The sequence below is a fragment of the Toxorhynchites rutilus genome, chromosome 3, assembly GCF_029784135.1.
Source record: "Toxorhynchites rutilus septentrionalis strain SRP chromosome 3, ASM2978413v1, whole genome shotgun sequence".
In the NCBI taxonomy this organism is placed as follows: domain Eukaryota; kingdom Metazoa; phylum Arthropoda; class Insecta; order Diptera; family Culicidae; genus Toxorhynchites; species Toxorhynchites rutilus.
This window is the reverse complement of record NC_073746.1, coordinates 200,919,167-200,936,090: the sequence shown is the minus strand read 5'-3', so window position 1 is coordinate 200,936,090 and position 16,924 is coordinate 200,919,167. Positions and strand designations below refer to the sequence as shown.

The following is a 16,924-nucleotide window of genomic DNA, read 5'->3' as shown; positions in this document are numbered from 1 at the left end:
CTTATTTATCACCACAGGTTCGAGATCTGGTAGAAAAGTGCACGTGCCCGTCACAGTTCCCCATGATACGAGTTTCTGAGGGAAAATATCGCATTGGTGATACAAAAGTATTGATTTTTGTAAGGGTAAGTATCGTATGTCTCATACACTATAACACAAAAAACAAATATCACATCAACTGAATAAATATGGAATGTTCTCCACTGCAACTTTAAGGGCTGTTGCGCCATTCATTTACGCTCCATGGTAACCAATCATACTGGCTAATGGATCAGCTTTGAATAAGACAAAGCAGTCCACTTGTAGAACGCTGCTCGCCGTAAGTCATAATTCACGGTTTATTCGACTGAAGGAGCCGTAACAGGTATCCAACCGGCGAGAAAGCTGCTAATTTTCATTTTGAAATTGAACGTTTTTGAGTTTAGAAAACGAAGAAAATGTAAAATCACTCATTAAAAAAACTTATTATTCTATTCGTCTTCTTCTTCACAATATACATGGTTATCCTACAATGAGCATCATTTCTTATTAACGTTGTATGTATTTCATCTTTGTTACTGTAGATTCTTAGGTCGCACGTGATGGTTAGAGTCGGTGGTGGATGGGACACGCTTGCACATTATTTGGATAAACATGATCCCTGTCGATGCAAAGCACAACATCGTTCATCGGTAGCGGCGAGACTGATAACCAAAACTACCAATGTTAACAACGGTATCGAGCTGCACAAGGCTCAAGTGGTTTATGATAGGTAAATACTCTTAAGTGATATAATATTTTATTTTGTTGTTACAATGTGATGAATATGTGTCTCTGCCCATGAACTCCGCTTCAGTATCCCTTAAGAAATGCGATTTGAAGTGCCAGCGACCATCGGGAAGCTTACTGAAACATTGCGTTTAGGTCAGCACATCTCGTTCATGGTTAATAAAGCGTCCAGAACTCTGGGGTTCATTTTCAGGATTGCTAAAAACTTCACGGACATCTACTGCCTTAAAGACCCCTACTGCTCTCTATCTCGTTCCATTTTAGAGTATGGTTCAGCAGTTTGGACTCCTCATTACAACAACGGTGTCGAAAGAGTGGAATCAATTAAAAGATGGTTAGTGCGATATGCACTTCGTAACATACAAACGAAACACAAACTTCTGCATAACTCGAGAACTAATCAAGCACAATTTGAGATGTGAGGGTTTCTGAGTATGAGAAATGTTTCTAAAATGGTATGACACCCCTCCCTCCTCTGGAATGGAAAGGGGGTCTCATAAAAATATTACACATATTTCAACCAAAAATATTCAACCCAAACATGACAATTGTAAATTTGCGGAAAACTCTGAAGGAAAAAGGGAAAATTCGGAAAATAAATTCCCACGTGTTCTACAATTACATAGTGACAAGTGCTGTTAGTCCATTTGATGTTTGCGCTAGCGAAATGGATCTTTGTTCGAAATTGAAAATTGATTTTAATGTGATGAAACGCACTCCTATATCTTCTTCTATCTATACCAATAAAAGAGTAACGCCGAATGTGTTGATAAGAGCAGAACTCGAGCAAAGAATTGTCCGATTAAGGGCTGTCTTAATTCTATCATATTTTCTGTATAAAAAATTTATTCCATGTAACGGAGAAACATGTTAAATATTTGCAAGTGGTTGAAAAATCTTGAACGAGAATTGTGTCTAAATATAATGATGAGTTTTGTTAGAAATACTAGGAATTTTATAGTAAAAGGTAAATCCAACGGGGGTCGAATAGAAGATCAATCAATGAACAGTTCTGCGATTGGACCCATGAACTTGCTCATAGTAAGAAAACGTTAATGTTTGAAGGTATTGATAACAAAAAACAAATTTTGGGCGGGACGAAGTTTTCCGGGTTATCTATAAGTTTGTTTCTCCGAAGGTCTACGAGTAAATCATAGTGCTTGAGAAAATCGGCTCCGATGATCGGTGGTTTTACGTCGGCGATGACAAATACTCATACAAATGATCTTCGTAGGCCGAGATCAACCGTTAGGCGCTTGGTACCGAATGTTTGTATTCGAGTACCGTTCGCGGCGAAAAGCTGGTGTGACAATGTTGGTGTGAAACGTTCTCTTGATGACGTTGGGATAACAGAGACGTCTGCTCCGGTTTCGATAAGGTATCGATTAGATATCTTCAGGTCGTAAATGTGAATTCGTTGGATGTTTGCGGAATGGTTCGGGCTGCTGCTGGTCTTCTAGAGAAGTGTGTGTTTGCTGCTTATTGGGTCTTGATCTTCAAAACTACTACTATGATTTAATTTTCCTTTGGTCGAGTGTACACCTCGATATTTCCGTCGAAAAAAATACCCTTGACATTTGGATTATCTCCTTTTACCTTTTACCTATCGCATTTCCGAGTTTGTTCACCATGGTGATCTTGCTTCTCGGAGGAATATATCGCGTTCACGATTCTGTTTCAGAAATTTCGCGTAAGCGCACAATATTTCGTTTGCCGGGATCACCAGTTGTGGGGTACTTCTACCCCAAGAAATGCGTAAACGCGCTAACGGATAATCAGTATTGTTCGGATTGGAGAAAATATAAACCGTTCGGTTTGGTGGTATTATCATAACTAAATATATTTACAATGGGAATGGCAATAGGAGTTCATTATGTGTTATTATTGTCTGTGTGTGACATGTGATACAGATGTCTTACATAATAGTGAACATATAATATTCGATCATGTGTGACGTACGCCACAGTATCGATGATTTTGATGAATATCTTACCGAGATGTTCGGTGGATCTGTGGACATCAAACCTTCTCAAACAAAATATTTACAACTGCTTCAGTTGCTGGATTTAGAACCACGTCAAAGTCACAAATATTAGGCTGTCAAAAAAGTCCTGCGGTATTTCCGCGAGGTGTCGTTGTACGCGCGTAGTTCTAGTTGTATTCATTGTATCGAGTCATACTATAGCTTGTTGGAAAGGTATTTTTGCGCGCTATAATATAGTCCTTGACAGTGTCTTGTTTGGTTAAGTCGTTCGTGAGTTATAATGTCGCAAATAGGGAGCAAAATAAAGAGAAAATCCGACATATTTTACAGTACTACTATGACAAAGGCAAAAATGCATCTCGAGCTGCCAATAAAATTTGTGCAGTCTATGGACCCGATACAGTTTCCATTTCCACCGCACAACGATGGTTTCAACGTTTTCGTTCTGGTGCAGAGGTCGTCGAAGATGCGCCACGCTCCGGAAGGCCTGTCGTCGAAAATTGCGGATTCGGACCTGTACTGCCAACAACTGGACCGCTTGAAGGTAGCACTCATGAAGAAGAGGACATCTTTGATAAACAGAGGCCGCATTGTCTTCCATCAGGACAACGCCAGGCCACACACTTCTTTGGTGACGCGCCAGAAGCTCCGGGAGCTCGGATGGGAGGTTCTTTTGCATCCGCCGTATAGTCCGGACCTTGCACCAAGTGACTACCACCTGTTTTTGTCCATGGCGAACGAGCTAGGTAGACAGAAGTTAGCCACAAAAGAGGCCTATGAAAATTGGCTATCTGAGTTTTTTGCCAATAAGGAAGCGAGCTTCTATAACAGGGGTATTATGAAGTTGGCATCTCGTTGGGAACAAGTCATCGAACAAAACAGCGCATATTTGACTTAAAACAGATGATTGTAACTAATTTTATGAACAAATGAAAATTCAAAAAAAATATCGCAGGACTTTTTTTGACAGCATAATATAAAGTTTGGGATCAGTGGGTGAGCCGTAAGACAACGCATTCAGAGTTTTATGCAGTGGCCATGGCTGTGTTGTCTCCTCCATCAAACCAAGTCTCCATAGAGAAAGCCTTAAGTGTACTTGGTCTAGTACTATCCAACCGTCGACCATAACTTGCAGAGGACACCTTGACAAACATCTTGTTGGTCAAGCTGAACAAAGCGTTCCCACAAGCTATTTGCTCAGCCTATAATTGGAAAGAAATTTAAAAAAAAGATTGATTTAGGCAGATGACCAAAAATCAAATGGTAATTGTCATCCAATTTTGTTGCATTAAATCTTCATAAAAATAAAAATAATAAACGAGTTTTATTCTCACATCTATAGGAACGTGCGTATACACATCTGATGCGATATCATTAGCATGATATTTCTCTGAATGAATTTTTGTTTCAATCACTTACAACTGATCAGACGAATGCGAATATTTCGGGTGTTCATTATCAGTGAATCAATTTACGAATGAGTGTGAGAAATAATGCAAAAATGAAATGATTGAACGTGAGGGAATGTCGACTTCATGAAATTTTGTTTGTTTCATTTGTCATGAACTGAGGTGGATAAATTATTGAATACGATGTTATGTCGACATCTTGCACTGTCAGTAAAATGATTATGAGATTTTGCAACCTTGGGTATGAATATCGAAAAGAACCGTTCTAGTATGAGTTTCATCAACATATGGATAAAACGATTCAAAAGAATCTCAATCACGAGCCAAAGGCCTTGCATGACCGTGAGATCGATCTCACGACAAAACTTCTACTCGTGTTCCGAAGTTTGAGGGGCAGATGGTGAGAAGCGCCAGAACAATTTGCATTTGTTTTTTTGACGTAGGACTACGTCTTTCATTTCTATACCGGGGTGTAAAATCAAAGTTTCGAAAACGAAAGCGTTACGCCGGAGACCGAGATTTTGAGTGTTAATAGCTCCTAAACAACTGAACGAAATGGTATGATAAACACTTCATTCGAAAGATAAAATGTCTACGCGTTCTATACTTGTTACTTTCTGATCCAAAAACTTGTTTCAATAGTCTTAAATTTGCTTTCAAAATAGGCTATTGAAATCACCAATCGGTATATAAGCGAGCGGCGCTCGGAAATCCACTCAGTTCTAATTGAATAGCGATTGGAGCATGTTGTCGCTGTTGTGGTGAAGCTCTTCATTTATCATGAAAGCGCGGATGAACGGTGTCACCAAGAGCCTGTTTGTGCACCTTAGGCCAGAAGGGAATCCATCAGGAGGAGAGTGATGCTACAAACGGTTCCCCGGGAAGATCTCGAAGCAGCCGCTACACACACACATACACGCACGGAATTCTTTCCGTTTGGATCGAGAAAGATCCGGAAAATAATCTGCCAGTTCCTCTAGGAATTTAAAAATACATTCATGTGAAAGAGTTTATTTGAATGTTTTCTATCCATGTAACACTGTGACCAAATATGTTTCAATCAAGTGCTATTAACAGATGGTTATCGAGTTAGCATTAACCACTGGTGGGCTTCCAGTATCGAGGAAAATGTGGAAATATCTAATCGTTACTGAAAATAATCTGCCAGTTCCTCTGGGAATTTAAAATTACATTCATATGAAAGAGTTTATTTTAATGTTTTCTATCCATGTAACACTATGACCAAATACATTAGGTTTTGTGATTTTTCAATCAATCGCAATCAACAGGATAGCTTCTGAAGATTATTCTTCCCCATCAGTAGGATATTTCCGTATCCAATATTGGATGCATAAAACCTTGTGCCTCCAACGTAACGCTCTCGTTTTCGAAGTTCTCCAAATATTCATTCATTCAGAATGAATTCAGATTCAACTTCATACAAATGATCTCTAAATCAACGATAGTCCTACGTCACCCTTGCGGTTATACCATAGATATAACCCACTTCCTGTTTTTTTAATTAAAAATCGCACAAAATAATAATAATGAATAATAACGATAATGCTTCCAATTAAAGATCACCAACTCCGTCGTGGAAATCAACCGCACACGGCGGACAAACACCATATGTGGAGAGCACTGGTAGCACTTTATCTCCGCAAGGCTACACTCGAAGCCGTAGTCGTAGTCCAAGTACTCAACGGAAAATTAACCACAACTCTGAAACTCCAGCTAACGTAAGTTGCTACTAACACGAAGAGAGAGAGATAATTTGAACTAAATGCTTCGATATTTTCAGACGTTAGAAAAGGGTTACCTCGCTTCTCCAAGGTTAATACGTCGCTCTATGTCGCCTAGTCCCCGTCGTTTGGAAATGAAGAAAAAACAAAACTCATTGGATTCAGGTTCAGTTAGCGCACAAGTTGGCGCTAATAACCCTAGTAATACTTTACAGCAAGCCACAGTCCATTTTGAATGTGATCGATACGGTGCTATTGTAACCGATGCAAAGTCTGAGTATACTGGTGAGGATAAAAGTAATAAGTATGAGAACATTAGTGATAATGGAAGCGAAATTAGCGATGAAGGATATCGCAGTTTGGGTTTAGTGCAATCGAATGGTGCTGTTCAAACTCAAAAGCGTATATCGCTCCATAGCCAAGCTTCTAATGAAGATGCTGAAATTAGCGGTAAGCGAAAGTATTCATCAAAGTAACAGAACAAAAAATAATAACTTTCATTTCATTTCATTTTCCGTGCTCAGCGCATCTCGAACAAAATTCTTCCGAGTCGCAAGCGACGCCTACCGACGATTTGACAACCATCTCAGATGAAATGACCACAAAATCGGATGACACTGAAAAGGACACCGCATTGAAGGTAGAGCCGCAAGCAGTTGAAACAAATTTTAGCAAGTCGGGTGTGTATATAACAGATGATGAAATCACAATCGATGTTACCAACAGTACAGGACTTAGAAAGACTGAATTTTCTGAAAATTTGTACGATTCAAATGAAGTCACCACGCCCAAATCAAGCGTGGCTTGTAAAATTCCAATGTCCCCCACACCACCAAGACGTAAAAATGTTGAAAATGTGAATACAAATGATAAAGCATCCACTTTGACACGGAAGATTCCGACTTATCGATCCGTGCGGAAAAATAATCAAACGTCCGATCAAAGAGACAGTAATACTTGGAGTGGTAGGACTGCAAAGCAAAAACCGTTAGTCACGAGTGAAACATTTGATAATAAAACCGTTCCACCAGGAGCAACATTATCTCGCAACTCTCCGGCAAGAACGCCACAATGTGACAAAAATGGCAGAAGAATTAAACCGGTTAGCACTTCGGTGAACACATCACCAAATAAAGGTAGCTACACGTCGGCCTTAGCTCAACAATTGATGGAAGCAGCATCCGGTGCCCAAAACGATGTGCAAATGATAGAAAAAGTAAAGCAATTACTGTCCAAGTATTCGGACAACCAACAGCAGCAGCCACAGCAGCAGCAGCCATCATGCATCACAAATCAATACGATGATTTCACCACTGCCTGGGTGAACAACAATGGAATCGTTGATCATAACACGAACAGTTCGCCCAAACTTCAATCAAAGCGAAGTTCTACGGTATCAACCACATCGGAAGGAGCCAATTGCAAGGAAATACCGTCGGTAATCTCGCCACGGCGGGAAAAAGGCATGTCCAAAATTCCAGCACCAGTTCGTTCCAACACAGGATTGTACTGACATAGACGCAATCAGTCGTTAAATATACATAACACTAAACATGGCTGATATGTGCAATCATTATTATAATAAGGTATGTATATATCTATAGTTTTGTGTTCTACGGAGAAAAAATGATATATAATTTATGGAGACGCACAAAAAAATCACCCCTATTTGAAATCAAAGTGTTCCAATATTTAAAGTTTTTTAATTTTTTTTCGGTATTCCAGTCAATACTACGTAAAAGTAGGTTATTAGTGTTAGCGGTTATGCGTGCCAGTAATAGATTGAGGGAAAGCTAATAAAAGGTCGTATCTTCTATACCAGTGATTTTCAACCTTTTGTGCTACATCCCCGCTTTACGAAAATTAATCCCAGTGCTTCCCCCCTATCAGTATTTCGGAAGATAGTCTGTAGTATATCAGTAAAATAGAATAAAAATAGAATAGAATACAAACGGTTTTCAAGTTATATTTGCAACAATTTTGACTTTATACTTGTATCTGATTACAAAAAAGATATAAAAAACTGTCATGTTAGTATCGCATCCGCGCTTGAACGTTTTCCGCCAAAATCGTAATTCTTGAGGGCGTTGTAGAAAAGCACACCTCATGTCATCTTCTATATCCATTCCGTTACGGTGTTGTGTTGCTATCAGAAGCATTGGAGGAAATCCAGATTCATATAAATAATACGCAAAAGACAACAACACTCGTGATGCTTATTCCGCATATCAGTTTAAGAATCGATCGTTTGAAATCGATGAGTTTGTTCTGAAATCGGTCCGAAACATTCGTCACTTCCAGTCGGAACGGATTTCAAACCATGCTCATATCTGTTTCTTCAATACAATGAAAATATGTTTCAAGTTTAACTTATTGTAAAAACTCTTGAAAAATGATGTATAATTTCCTTTTTATGGTCTTCCGAACTGTTTAGTCGTCTGTTCCATCACCATTCACTGACGAAAGTCTTTCAAACATTGCGAAGTTGTTCAATTGAACATTACATTTAAGATTATGAAATGTTTGCCGAGGATCGCAAATTTTAACGCATCCAATAAAGTTTTTGTAGCAATTTTTGCTAGTCATTGCCATCTTCAAAGCGAAGTAAATGTGCAATATTCCCTTGCACAATTCCCCCTTTTAATGACCAAATTTCCCACTAGGGGGGAATTCCCCACCGGTTGAAAATCACTGTTCTATACCGTAAAACTTGGAATGGATAGAGACGTCGGTTAATCGTTCGATTAATTTGAATAATCGAACATCTGAAATTATAATCGAGTAATTTTGTTTGTATCGAATAATTTAAAATCAAAATATGAATACATGAATAATTATCACTGTAATCGCGATTAATGGAAGAAGGAATCTTTCTCAAGGTTAATGCATTTTCAGATTATGCAACCATCTAACATCGACAACCCGATAGACCACGCGACCAGTATGATAACGTGATACGTGATTATTACAAGAAATAAATATTCGCTCGATTAATCGGATATTGAAAGACAATTATTCGAATGAATCGAATATTGAAAAATGTTCCAACGATTAATCGATAATCGAATAAATGAAAAATTTAGACATCACTAGGAATGGATTTTATTATATCTAGAACAACATGTCAAAAGGGTCTATCTTCTTTGATCGATTCTCTTCATCTACATTGACCCTTTTGACATGTTGATCTAGATATCATTATTTAACAGCTATGTTGACAATGTAATAACATTGTATGCGACAAGGTTGTTCACTACAGGTGCGTGCTGCAGTCAACACTCCTCAACGTTGTTGCACTTCATACCGATCGCCGATCGTAGCTGGTCAGTAAGTCAGCTTCCATTTGGTCCGTCGGGCAGTATTTGATTTTAACAATTCCTCCTGCAACCAAGTCCTTAACAAAGCAAGATTTGGTGTCGATGTGCTTCGACCTGCGGGAAATCCTATCGGCTGCTGTGAGATGCAATGCAGCTCTGGTTGTCCTCATAAACCACAATCGGTTGCGGCAGTGGTTCCGAAAGATCCACCATCAGTTTGCCTAGCCACAAAAGCTCCTGGAGACGCTCCGCAAGTGCCACGTACTCTGCTTCGGTGCTGGATAACGCCACTAGTTTCTGCTTCCTGCAACTACATCCAAGATGTCCGCCACTCAGCTTGAAAATGAAACCAGTGTTGGACTTACGATCAGTAGCTTCGCCTGCCCCATCAGCATCAACGAAGCACTTGAATTTCAATTGTTCTCCGCTGTCTAGGTGCAACTCATAGTTCATAGTTCCTTTTAGGTAGCGCAACACCTTGTTTCTTTCGGTCCAGTCCTCTAATGTTTCTTTCGTTACACGTCGTTCGAGAATAAACGTTGCAATAGCAATATCCGGGCGTGTGTTCACAGCGATATACAACAACGCTCCAATGAGACTCTGAAACAGAGCTGTATTAGAAAAAGTCTCACTCTTCTCTTCCTGTTGTTGTAGAAAGCTAGTAGCCATCGGGATCTTCGATGTCTTGCACTGAGTTATCCCAAATCGAGCCAGGACTTTCGAAATGTGGAGTCAATCTGGCATAGTGGTAACATCCGTACCTCTCACGCTCAAGGTCACGAGTTCAATTCTCACTCTCGACATTCTTCCAAAAATGGAAGTGAAAGTGACGAACCAGCCAAAATGTGTTGAAAGTCACTATAATAGAGAAAAAAAACTTCCGAAATGTACGACTTCTGACTCAGAACTTAGTGGCTATCCTCCTTCCTTACGTGAATTCCCAAGAAGAATTTAATGCTATCGAGTTCGACAACTTTGAAACTCCGACGCAGCAACTTTACGATCGATTAATTTTCTTTCAGATTATGTCATACAACGATATTGTCATCAACATAAATTAAGACACACACATACCGTACCTCTGGTATATAAACATTGATCGCATTGATAAACACGAGCGCTTGAGACCCATGCCCCTCAGCGCCTAGTCGATGCGGTTGTTCCAAACGTGAACGCCTGCTTGAGACCTTACAAGCTCTTTATTAGTCGGTATACAACTTTTACTTCGCCAGTGCAGTACCCTGGAGGCTCCTGCATGTACAGTTCTTCTTGCAACTCGCCGTACAAGTAATCCGTTCTGATATCGATGTGCCGCACTAGCATCTGTCTAGCTAGGGTGAGCGCAGCTCGTAATGTGATTTGTTTCGCGACTGGGGCGTATACCTGGTCATAATCAATCCTGAACTCCTGACGGTTTGGTGGCAATAGGGTTAGCTTCCAGGTACCGTTCTTTTGATGGGCGGTTATCTCCTCTTCCATGGCAGCCTTCCACTGCGTACTTTCCACGCTACTCGCTGCCTCGGCAAAAGTTCGCGGCTCTGCTGATGAATCCACAGGACTCCGATGGAACCTTCATATTTTTCTTACGGGAATGCCTCGTCCTAATCTGGTCAAACGTCTAGTACCACCCGGAATTGGTAATTCCGGCGAATTATCCTCATCCAAAGGCTCCTCCTAAGCAGCGCCTCTCCAGATTGCTGCTCTTGATCGCGTACCCTTTCAACCGACTCTTTGACTGGCTCATCGTCATCAAAATCCTCATCAAATCCGTAGAACTCATCGTCGGATTCGTCGTTAGTAGATTGTAGGCGAATCGTTTCCTCTTCCACCATCGCTTGTCCTGCATCAGCTGTTTTGTCATCCTGTGTTTTCCATGTGATCAACTCCGAGAATTTAACATCCCGGCTCACCACAATCTTGCCGGATTTCGGGTTCAGCAGTCTGTACGCCTTGTGCTCAGATGAGTACCCGCGAACATAATTTTATCAGATTTCACGTCTAGCTTTTCTCGGTGTTTGAGGCGGTGTTCAAACGTGTACTCCCCGCCACGATCCGAACAAATAATTTTCGGTTTTCTTCCGAACTGGTTCTGCACGAAGCGAACATACTAATTTTTTCCTCAGCTTCGGATTTTACTTTGAGGAAGTACACGACGCTGTAACGGCTGTGGTCATCTATCATCGTCATGTAATACTTGCAGCCAACCGGAGTTGTCGTCATGGGACCACAAATGTCGCTGTGCACGATGTCGAGCACATTCTTGGATCGTTTTTCTATATTGGCCACAAACGGTGGACGTGACATTTTTCCCTCAACGCAGCATTCACACGTCACATGAAGTCCGTACTATTTCACTTGAATTCCGGAAGCAAGATCTTTGCACACTATTTTCGAGATCACGCTCACGCTCAAGGTCACGAGATCAATTCTCACTCTCGACATTCTTCCAAAAATGGAAGTGAAAGTGACGAACCAGCCAAAATGTGTTGAAAGTCACTATAATAGAGAAAAAAAACTTCCGAAATGTACGACTTCTGACTCAGAACGTAGTGGCTATCCTCCGTGAATTCCCAAGAAGAATTTAATGCCATCGAGTTCGACAACTTTGAAACTCCGACGCAGCAACTTTACGATCGATTCATTTTCTTTCAGATTATGACATACAACGATAATGTCATCAACATAAATTAAGACACACACATACCGTACCACTGGTATATAAACATTGATCGCATTGATAAACACGAGCGCTTGAGACCCATGCCCCTCAGCGCCTAGTCGATGCGGTTGTTCCAAACGTGAACGCCTGCTTGAGGCCGTACAAGCTCTTTATTAGTCGGTATACAACTTTTACTTCACCAGTGCAGTACCCTGGAGGCTCCTGCATGTACAGTTCTTCTTGCAACTCGCCGTACAGGTAATCCGTTCTGATATCGATGTGCCGCACTAGCATCTGTCTCTTGCTAGCTAGGGTGAGCGTAGCTCGTAATGTGATTTGTTTCGCGACTGGGGCGTATACCTGGTCATAATCAATCCTGAACTCCTGACGGTTTGGTGGCAATAGGGTTAGCTTCCAGGTACCGTTCTTTTGATGGGCGGTTATCTCCTCTTCCATGGCAGCCTTCCACTGCGTACTTTCCACGCTACTCGCTGCCTCGGCAAAAGTTCGCGGCTCTGCTGATGAATCCACAGGACTCCGATGGAACCTTCATATTTTTCTTACGGGAATGCCTCGTCCTAATCTGGTCAAACGTCTAGTACCACCCGGAATTGGTAATTCCGGCGAATTATCCTCAGGAGGAGGCGCTGCTCCTCCTAAGCAGCGCCTCTCCAGATTGCTGCTCTTGATCGCGTACCCTTTCAACCGACTCTTTGACTGGCTCATCGTCATCAAAATCCTCATCAAATCCGTAGAACTCATCATCGGATTCGTCGTTAGTAGATTGTAGGCGAATCGTTTCCTCTTCCACCATCGCTTGTCCTGCATCAGCTGTTTTGTCATCCTGTGTTTTCCATGTGATCAACTCCGAGAATTTAACATCCCGGCTCACCACAATCTTGCCGGATTTCGGGTTCAGCAGTCTGTACGCCTTGTGCTCAGATGAGTACCCGACGAACATAATTTTATCAGATTTCACGTCTAGCTTTTCTCGCTTTTTGAGGCGGTGTTCAAACGTGTACTCCCCGCCACGATCCGAACAAATAATTTTCGGTTTTCTTCCGAACTGGTTCTGCACGAAGCGAACATACTATTTTTTTCCTCAGCTTCGGATTTTACTTTGAGGAAGTACACGACGCTGTAACGGCTGTGGTCATCTATCATCGTCATATAATACTTGCAGCCAACCGGAGTTGTCGTCATGGGACCACAAATGTCGCTGTGCACGATGTCGAGCACATTCTTGGATCGTTTTTCTATATTGGCCACAAACGGTGGACGTGACATTTTTCCCTCAACGCAGCATTCACACGTCACATGAAGTCCGTACTATTTCACTTGAATTCCGGAAGCAAGATCTTTGCACACTATTTTCGAGATCACCTCCGGATCCCGATGTCCCAGTCTCCGGTGCCAGGTGTGAAGGCACTCATCGCTGTGCTTATGTTATTCCACAAGTAGGAATTTTGCCAGGTTGCCCGGTTTAGCCGATAGAGACCAGAAAGTTTGTCCGCTGTCACTATCACCCTGTTTTCAAACATTAACTCACACTTTTCTCCGACGAACTTCGCTTGTACGCCTTTTGTCGCCAGTTTTCCTATGGACAACAAGCTGCCCTCCAGTCCTGGGGCGAAAATCACGTCATTGAGGGTGATTTTGATGTTTTGTCCACAATCAACGTGTGCAACACTTTTCCGTCCGCTGTTGACATCACTGGGCGTACAGTACTGTCCAACCGCACGAAAACACTCCGATCACTGGTCAAATGAGACGTCGCGCCCGAATCTATGACCCAAGAACTCGGCCCGCATTGTTCACTTTTCACCATAAACGTGAACGAACCATTACGGTCGTTTTCGCCCACTTGTTTTGCCTTTTCGTTTTGCTTTTTCTTCGCGCTCTTCTTTGCGCTCTCTTTCTCGGCCTCTTTGCAATCTACTTTGCGATGACCCGGTTTTCCGCAGTGATAACAGACGAGCATCTTCGATTTGGAATTCACTTTCATAGCCTGCTTGTCCGACTTATGTGCTTGGTGAAGATTATCTGTCTCGTCGATCAGCTTCTCCTTCATCATCGCCAGCGTGAGATTTGCCTCATCACGCGCCTCTACCGCCATGATTAGCGGCCGAAACGATGGCGGAAGCCCCCGAAAAATGAGTGCCACTTTGATGCACTCTTGCACCTCCAGCCCGGAATTATCCAGCCGCGTGTATAACTTCTCAATGGTTTCGAGATACGCCTCCATGCTGTCGCCTGTCCTGAACTTTTGATTGCCGATCTGTATTACCGTTGTCACTTTCTGCCCGAGCGCCACCTTACTGTGATGCGTCTTCAGCGCGTCCCACGTCTGCTTCGCCGTCTCCTTCTCACGGATGATGTGAAACTGGCTTTCCTCCACCAGCAACTGGATCGTGGTCAAGGCCCTTTCATCCCCGACAGTCCATTCCACCGTGACTAGATTCGGGGGAGTTCCCGGATCGACGTGTTTCCACAGATTTTCCCGGTAAAATGACCATGACTCATAATTTGAGTTGGTCAGTTTTGCCATTCGTGCCAATTCCATCGCGTCATAAATCGAAAAAACTTTCGTGGAACAAACTTTTCCCGCTCGCGTTCAGGCGTACTTTCCGAAACAAAAAACGACGCCGAACTGAATCTCAAATCTATCGTGGGGCTCGGGCTGGACCCATGACTAGTGATCCCCGATAATCATTCGATTAATCGATTAATCGAATATTTTCTACAGAAATCGATTATTAATCGAACGAATACTGCACAACCAATAATCGAAGCGAACGAATAATTTACGTTGATTAGTCGATCCAAACCCAGAGAGAAAAAAACGTACGGCCGCTGCAGTTTTATCCTGAAAATTAATCATTATCTTTCATGCTCCCCTAAGTTCGTAAACGATGCTCAATGGCGTCAACGCGAATTAAGCTTCGTTTACGACTTTAGGGGAGCGTAAAAGATAATAATTGATTTTCAGGCGGAATGAACACTTTTTGGTTCCATATAGCTTTCTAGCAAATGGAAATATTAGTCTAACTAATTCTTTCTCTCAGTCTGACGATTAATCGATTAATCGATTATTTGGGGTGATTAATCGTATCGAATAACAAACTGCTGAAAACTATTCGATTAGCTGATGAACGATTAATTTCAAAAATCGGGGATCACTACTCATGACCTGTTAGCGGTTATGCGTGGAATAATAATCAAGTTACGCCATTTGTAAAACCGAAGAAACTTACCGGTACACCTCATAATTTTCCTTATAAAATTCGAAATACGTCAAAATGACGCGTCCAGTAAACCTAGTGTTAACAACGCAAATATTCCTCTTCCGATATCTCCCTCTTTGTTTATATTTATTATCGCGGCTGCATAATTTGCACCACCAAACAATCGTCCATCATAGCAGGAGCAGATACAAATGGGGTTTCAGCGTAGCGAAGATGCTATTTGTACATAGGTGAAGTGACCAGATGGTCAGAGGTCTAACGCGGGACACAAAAAAACGTTATGTATATACGTTATGTGAACATAAACCATAGTTTAGCGAGTCTAAACTGATCAGTATCATTTCTTTCTGATCATCGGCACGTAGTTGTGATTTTTCGGTAGTTTAGATTTTGTTTACGCCGGAAAATCACTCGCTCAATCAGAGTATTTACGCCTGGCAAACACGATTCAAATTCTACAATTTTCTACAAATTACCGAATGGAATACTCGAAAATTCCAATTCAGTTTTCATCGTTTTTAGGGTTGACGTATGCAATCAAAAAAATGAACTAATTTCGAATAGCGATGAAAGATAATTTATAGGAACAAATTTTCTTTAAATCTTACGTTTATTAAGTCTACAACAAAAATGATTCAAGGCTGTCAAGCAACTTGATGATTTTTCCATACTGCAAGCTCCACCCCACAGCGAAGGAGTTGGACATCCTGAGGTACCTTGTGTCCGCCAGATATAGCCGATCTGGTATTTACAATATCATCTCTTTGCCGTTCCTTAAGCTGGGAGATCAAAACAACCGGCCAAACGATGGAGAAGAATCTGGCCAAAATGGACATTTTTATGCGGAAGCGTCAGACGAGACCGGAGTAGCTTGAGGTGCTGGTGGAACTCTTCTTTCCGGCGAAATAAGTGAAAAACTTCTTTGCGTACTCATAATGAAAGACGAGACGTACTTGATTCTAGAATTCAACGAATGGCAGGGGACCGGGTACTTTACGTTCCCCAGGTAAGCAATGACGTCGAATATATCATTCACATCAAGTTCTCGAAGAAGGTCCTTCTCTGACAGACTTGAAGGGAATGTCCAAGCCGCTCTTCTTTCTAGTTATATGGTGAATGGGGAGATATATAGTACGAAGTGCTTGTCGGAGTTGGGAAGGTGATGTGGTCTTTATGCCGAACCTGGGATCAGCTCATTATGCCAAAAGATCACTGGAGGATGGATCGGCTGGAGATAAACATTGTGGCGAAGACCACCAACCTCCCCAACATTCCTCAGCTGCGCCCGATAGAAAACTTTTGGGCGAATGGCCAAAATAGAGAGACAGACGACCCTCAAAGCCACGAAAAAGTAAAATAACACGCCGATAAACATCTTTTCATCGGCCATGGTTCAGGTTCCGTAAGACCGCCCAGCGCTTCATTTACGATACTTCATCAAACAACTCTGCCTCTTCCTGTCGAGTATACACTAGTTCTTCCGGCTTATTTAAAACGTTAAGCCCTGACAGAGCTAGGGGACCAAAGATGAACTTTTCGTCTGACTCACGTTGGTCACTGCGGATCAATAGGGGACTTTTATAAAAATCATTTTCCAAATTTGTGGCTGTGAGCCGATGATAGCTTAGTTTCATGACTCTCCACACAATTGTTCAGTTCAGAATCCTAATGGAATGGCATCAGTTTGATGTAATGATTGCAACGCCAGAGACATCAGCGAGTAAGTAATTTGATCGCGTCCACAGCTCAATCCAAAACGAAGACATCTGATGACGCAAAACAAAGTAGAAAAAGCGATGT

The 16,924-nt window shown here is 41.7% G+C and overlaps 2 protein-coding genes across 6 annotated transcripts in view; one reads left to right on the top strand and one right to left on the bottom strand.

The window, feature by feature from the left end:
- Positions 1-16,924, top strand: part of LOC129775756 (GAS2-like protein pickled eggs) — a 71,939-nt gene that overhangs the window by 52,048 nt on the left and 2,967 nt on the right. For all 5 annotated transcript variants that reach the window (XM_055780829.1, XM_055780827.1, XM_055780828.1 and 2 more), the window contains 5 exons: positions 18-125; positions 564-751; positions 5,741-5,900; positions 5,963-6,353; positions 6,428-7,489. In XM_055780829.1, coding sequence (XP_055636804.1) covers positions 18-125; positions 564-751; positions 5,741-5,900; positions 5,963-6,353; positions 6,428-7,416 — 1,836 coding nt within the window. In that variant the 3' untranslated portion in view covers positions 7,417-7,489. The remainder of the gene's footprint in view (positions 1-17; positions 126-563; positions 752-5,740; positions 5,901-5,962; positions 6,354-6,427; positions 7,490-16,924) is intronic.
- LOC129773828 (uncharacterized) lies at positions 9,347-9,889 on the bottom strand. The gene has a single exon (XM_055777482.1). The coding sequence runs from the start codon at positions 9,887-9,889 to the stop codon at positions 9,347-9,349; it is 543 nt and encodes a 180-aa protein (XP_055633457.1).

What these genes read in the sequence shown, in the direction of transcription:
- LOC129773828 (XM_055777482.1), bottom strand. Translation starts at nt 9,889, where the DNA reads ATGGCTACTAGCTTTCTACAACAACAGGAAGAGAAGAGTGAGACTTTT.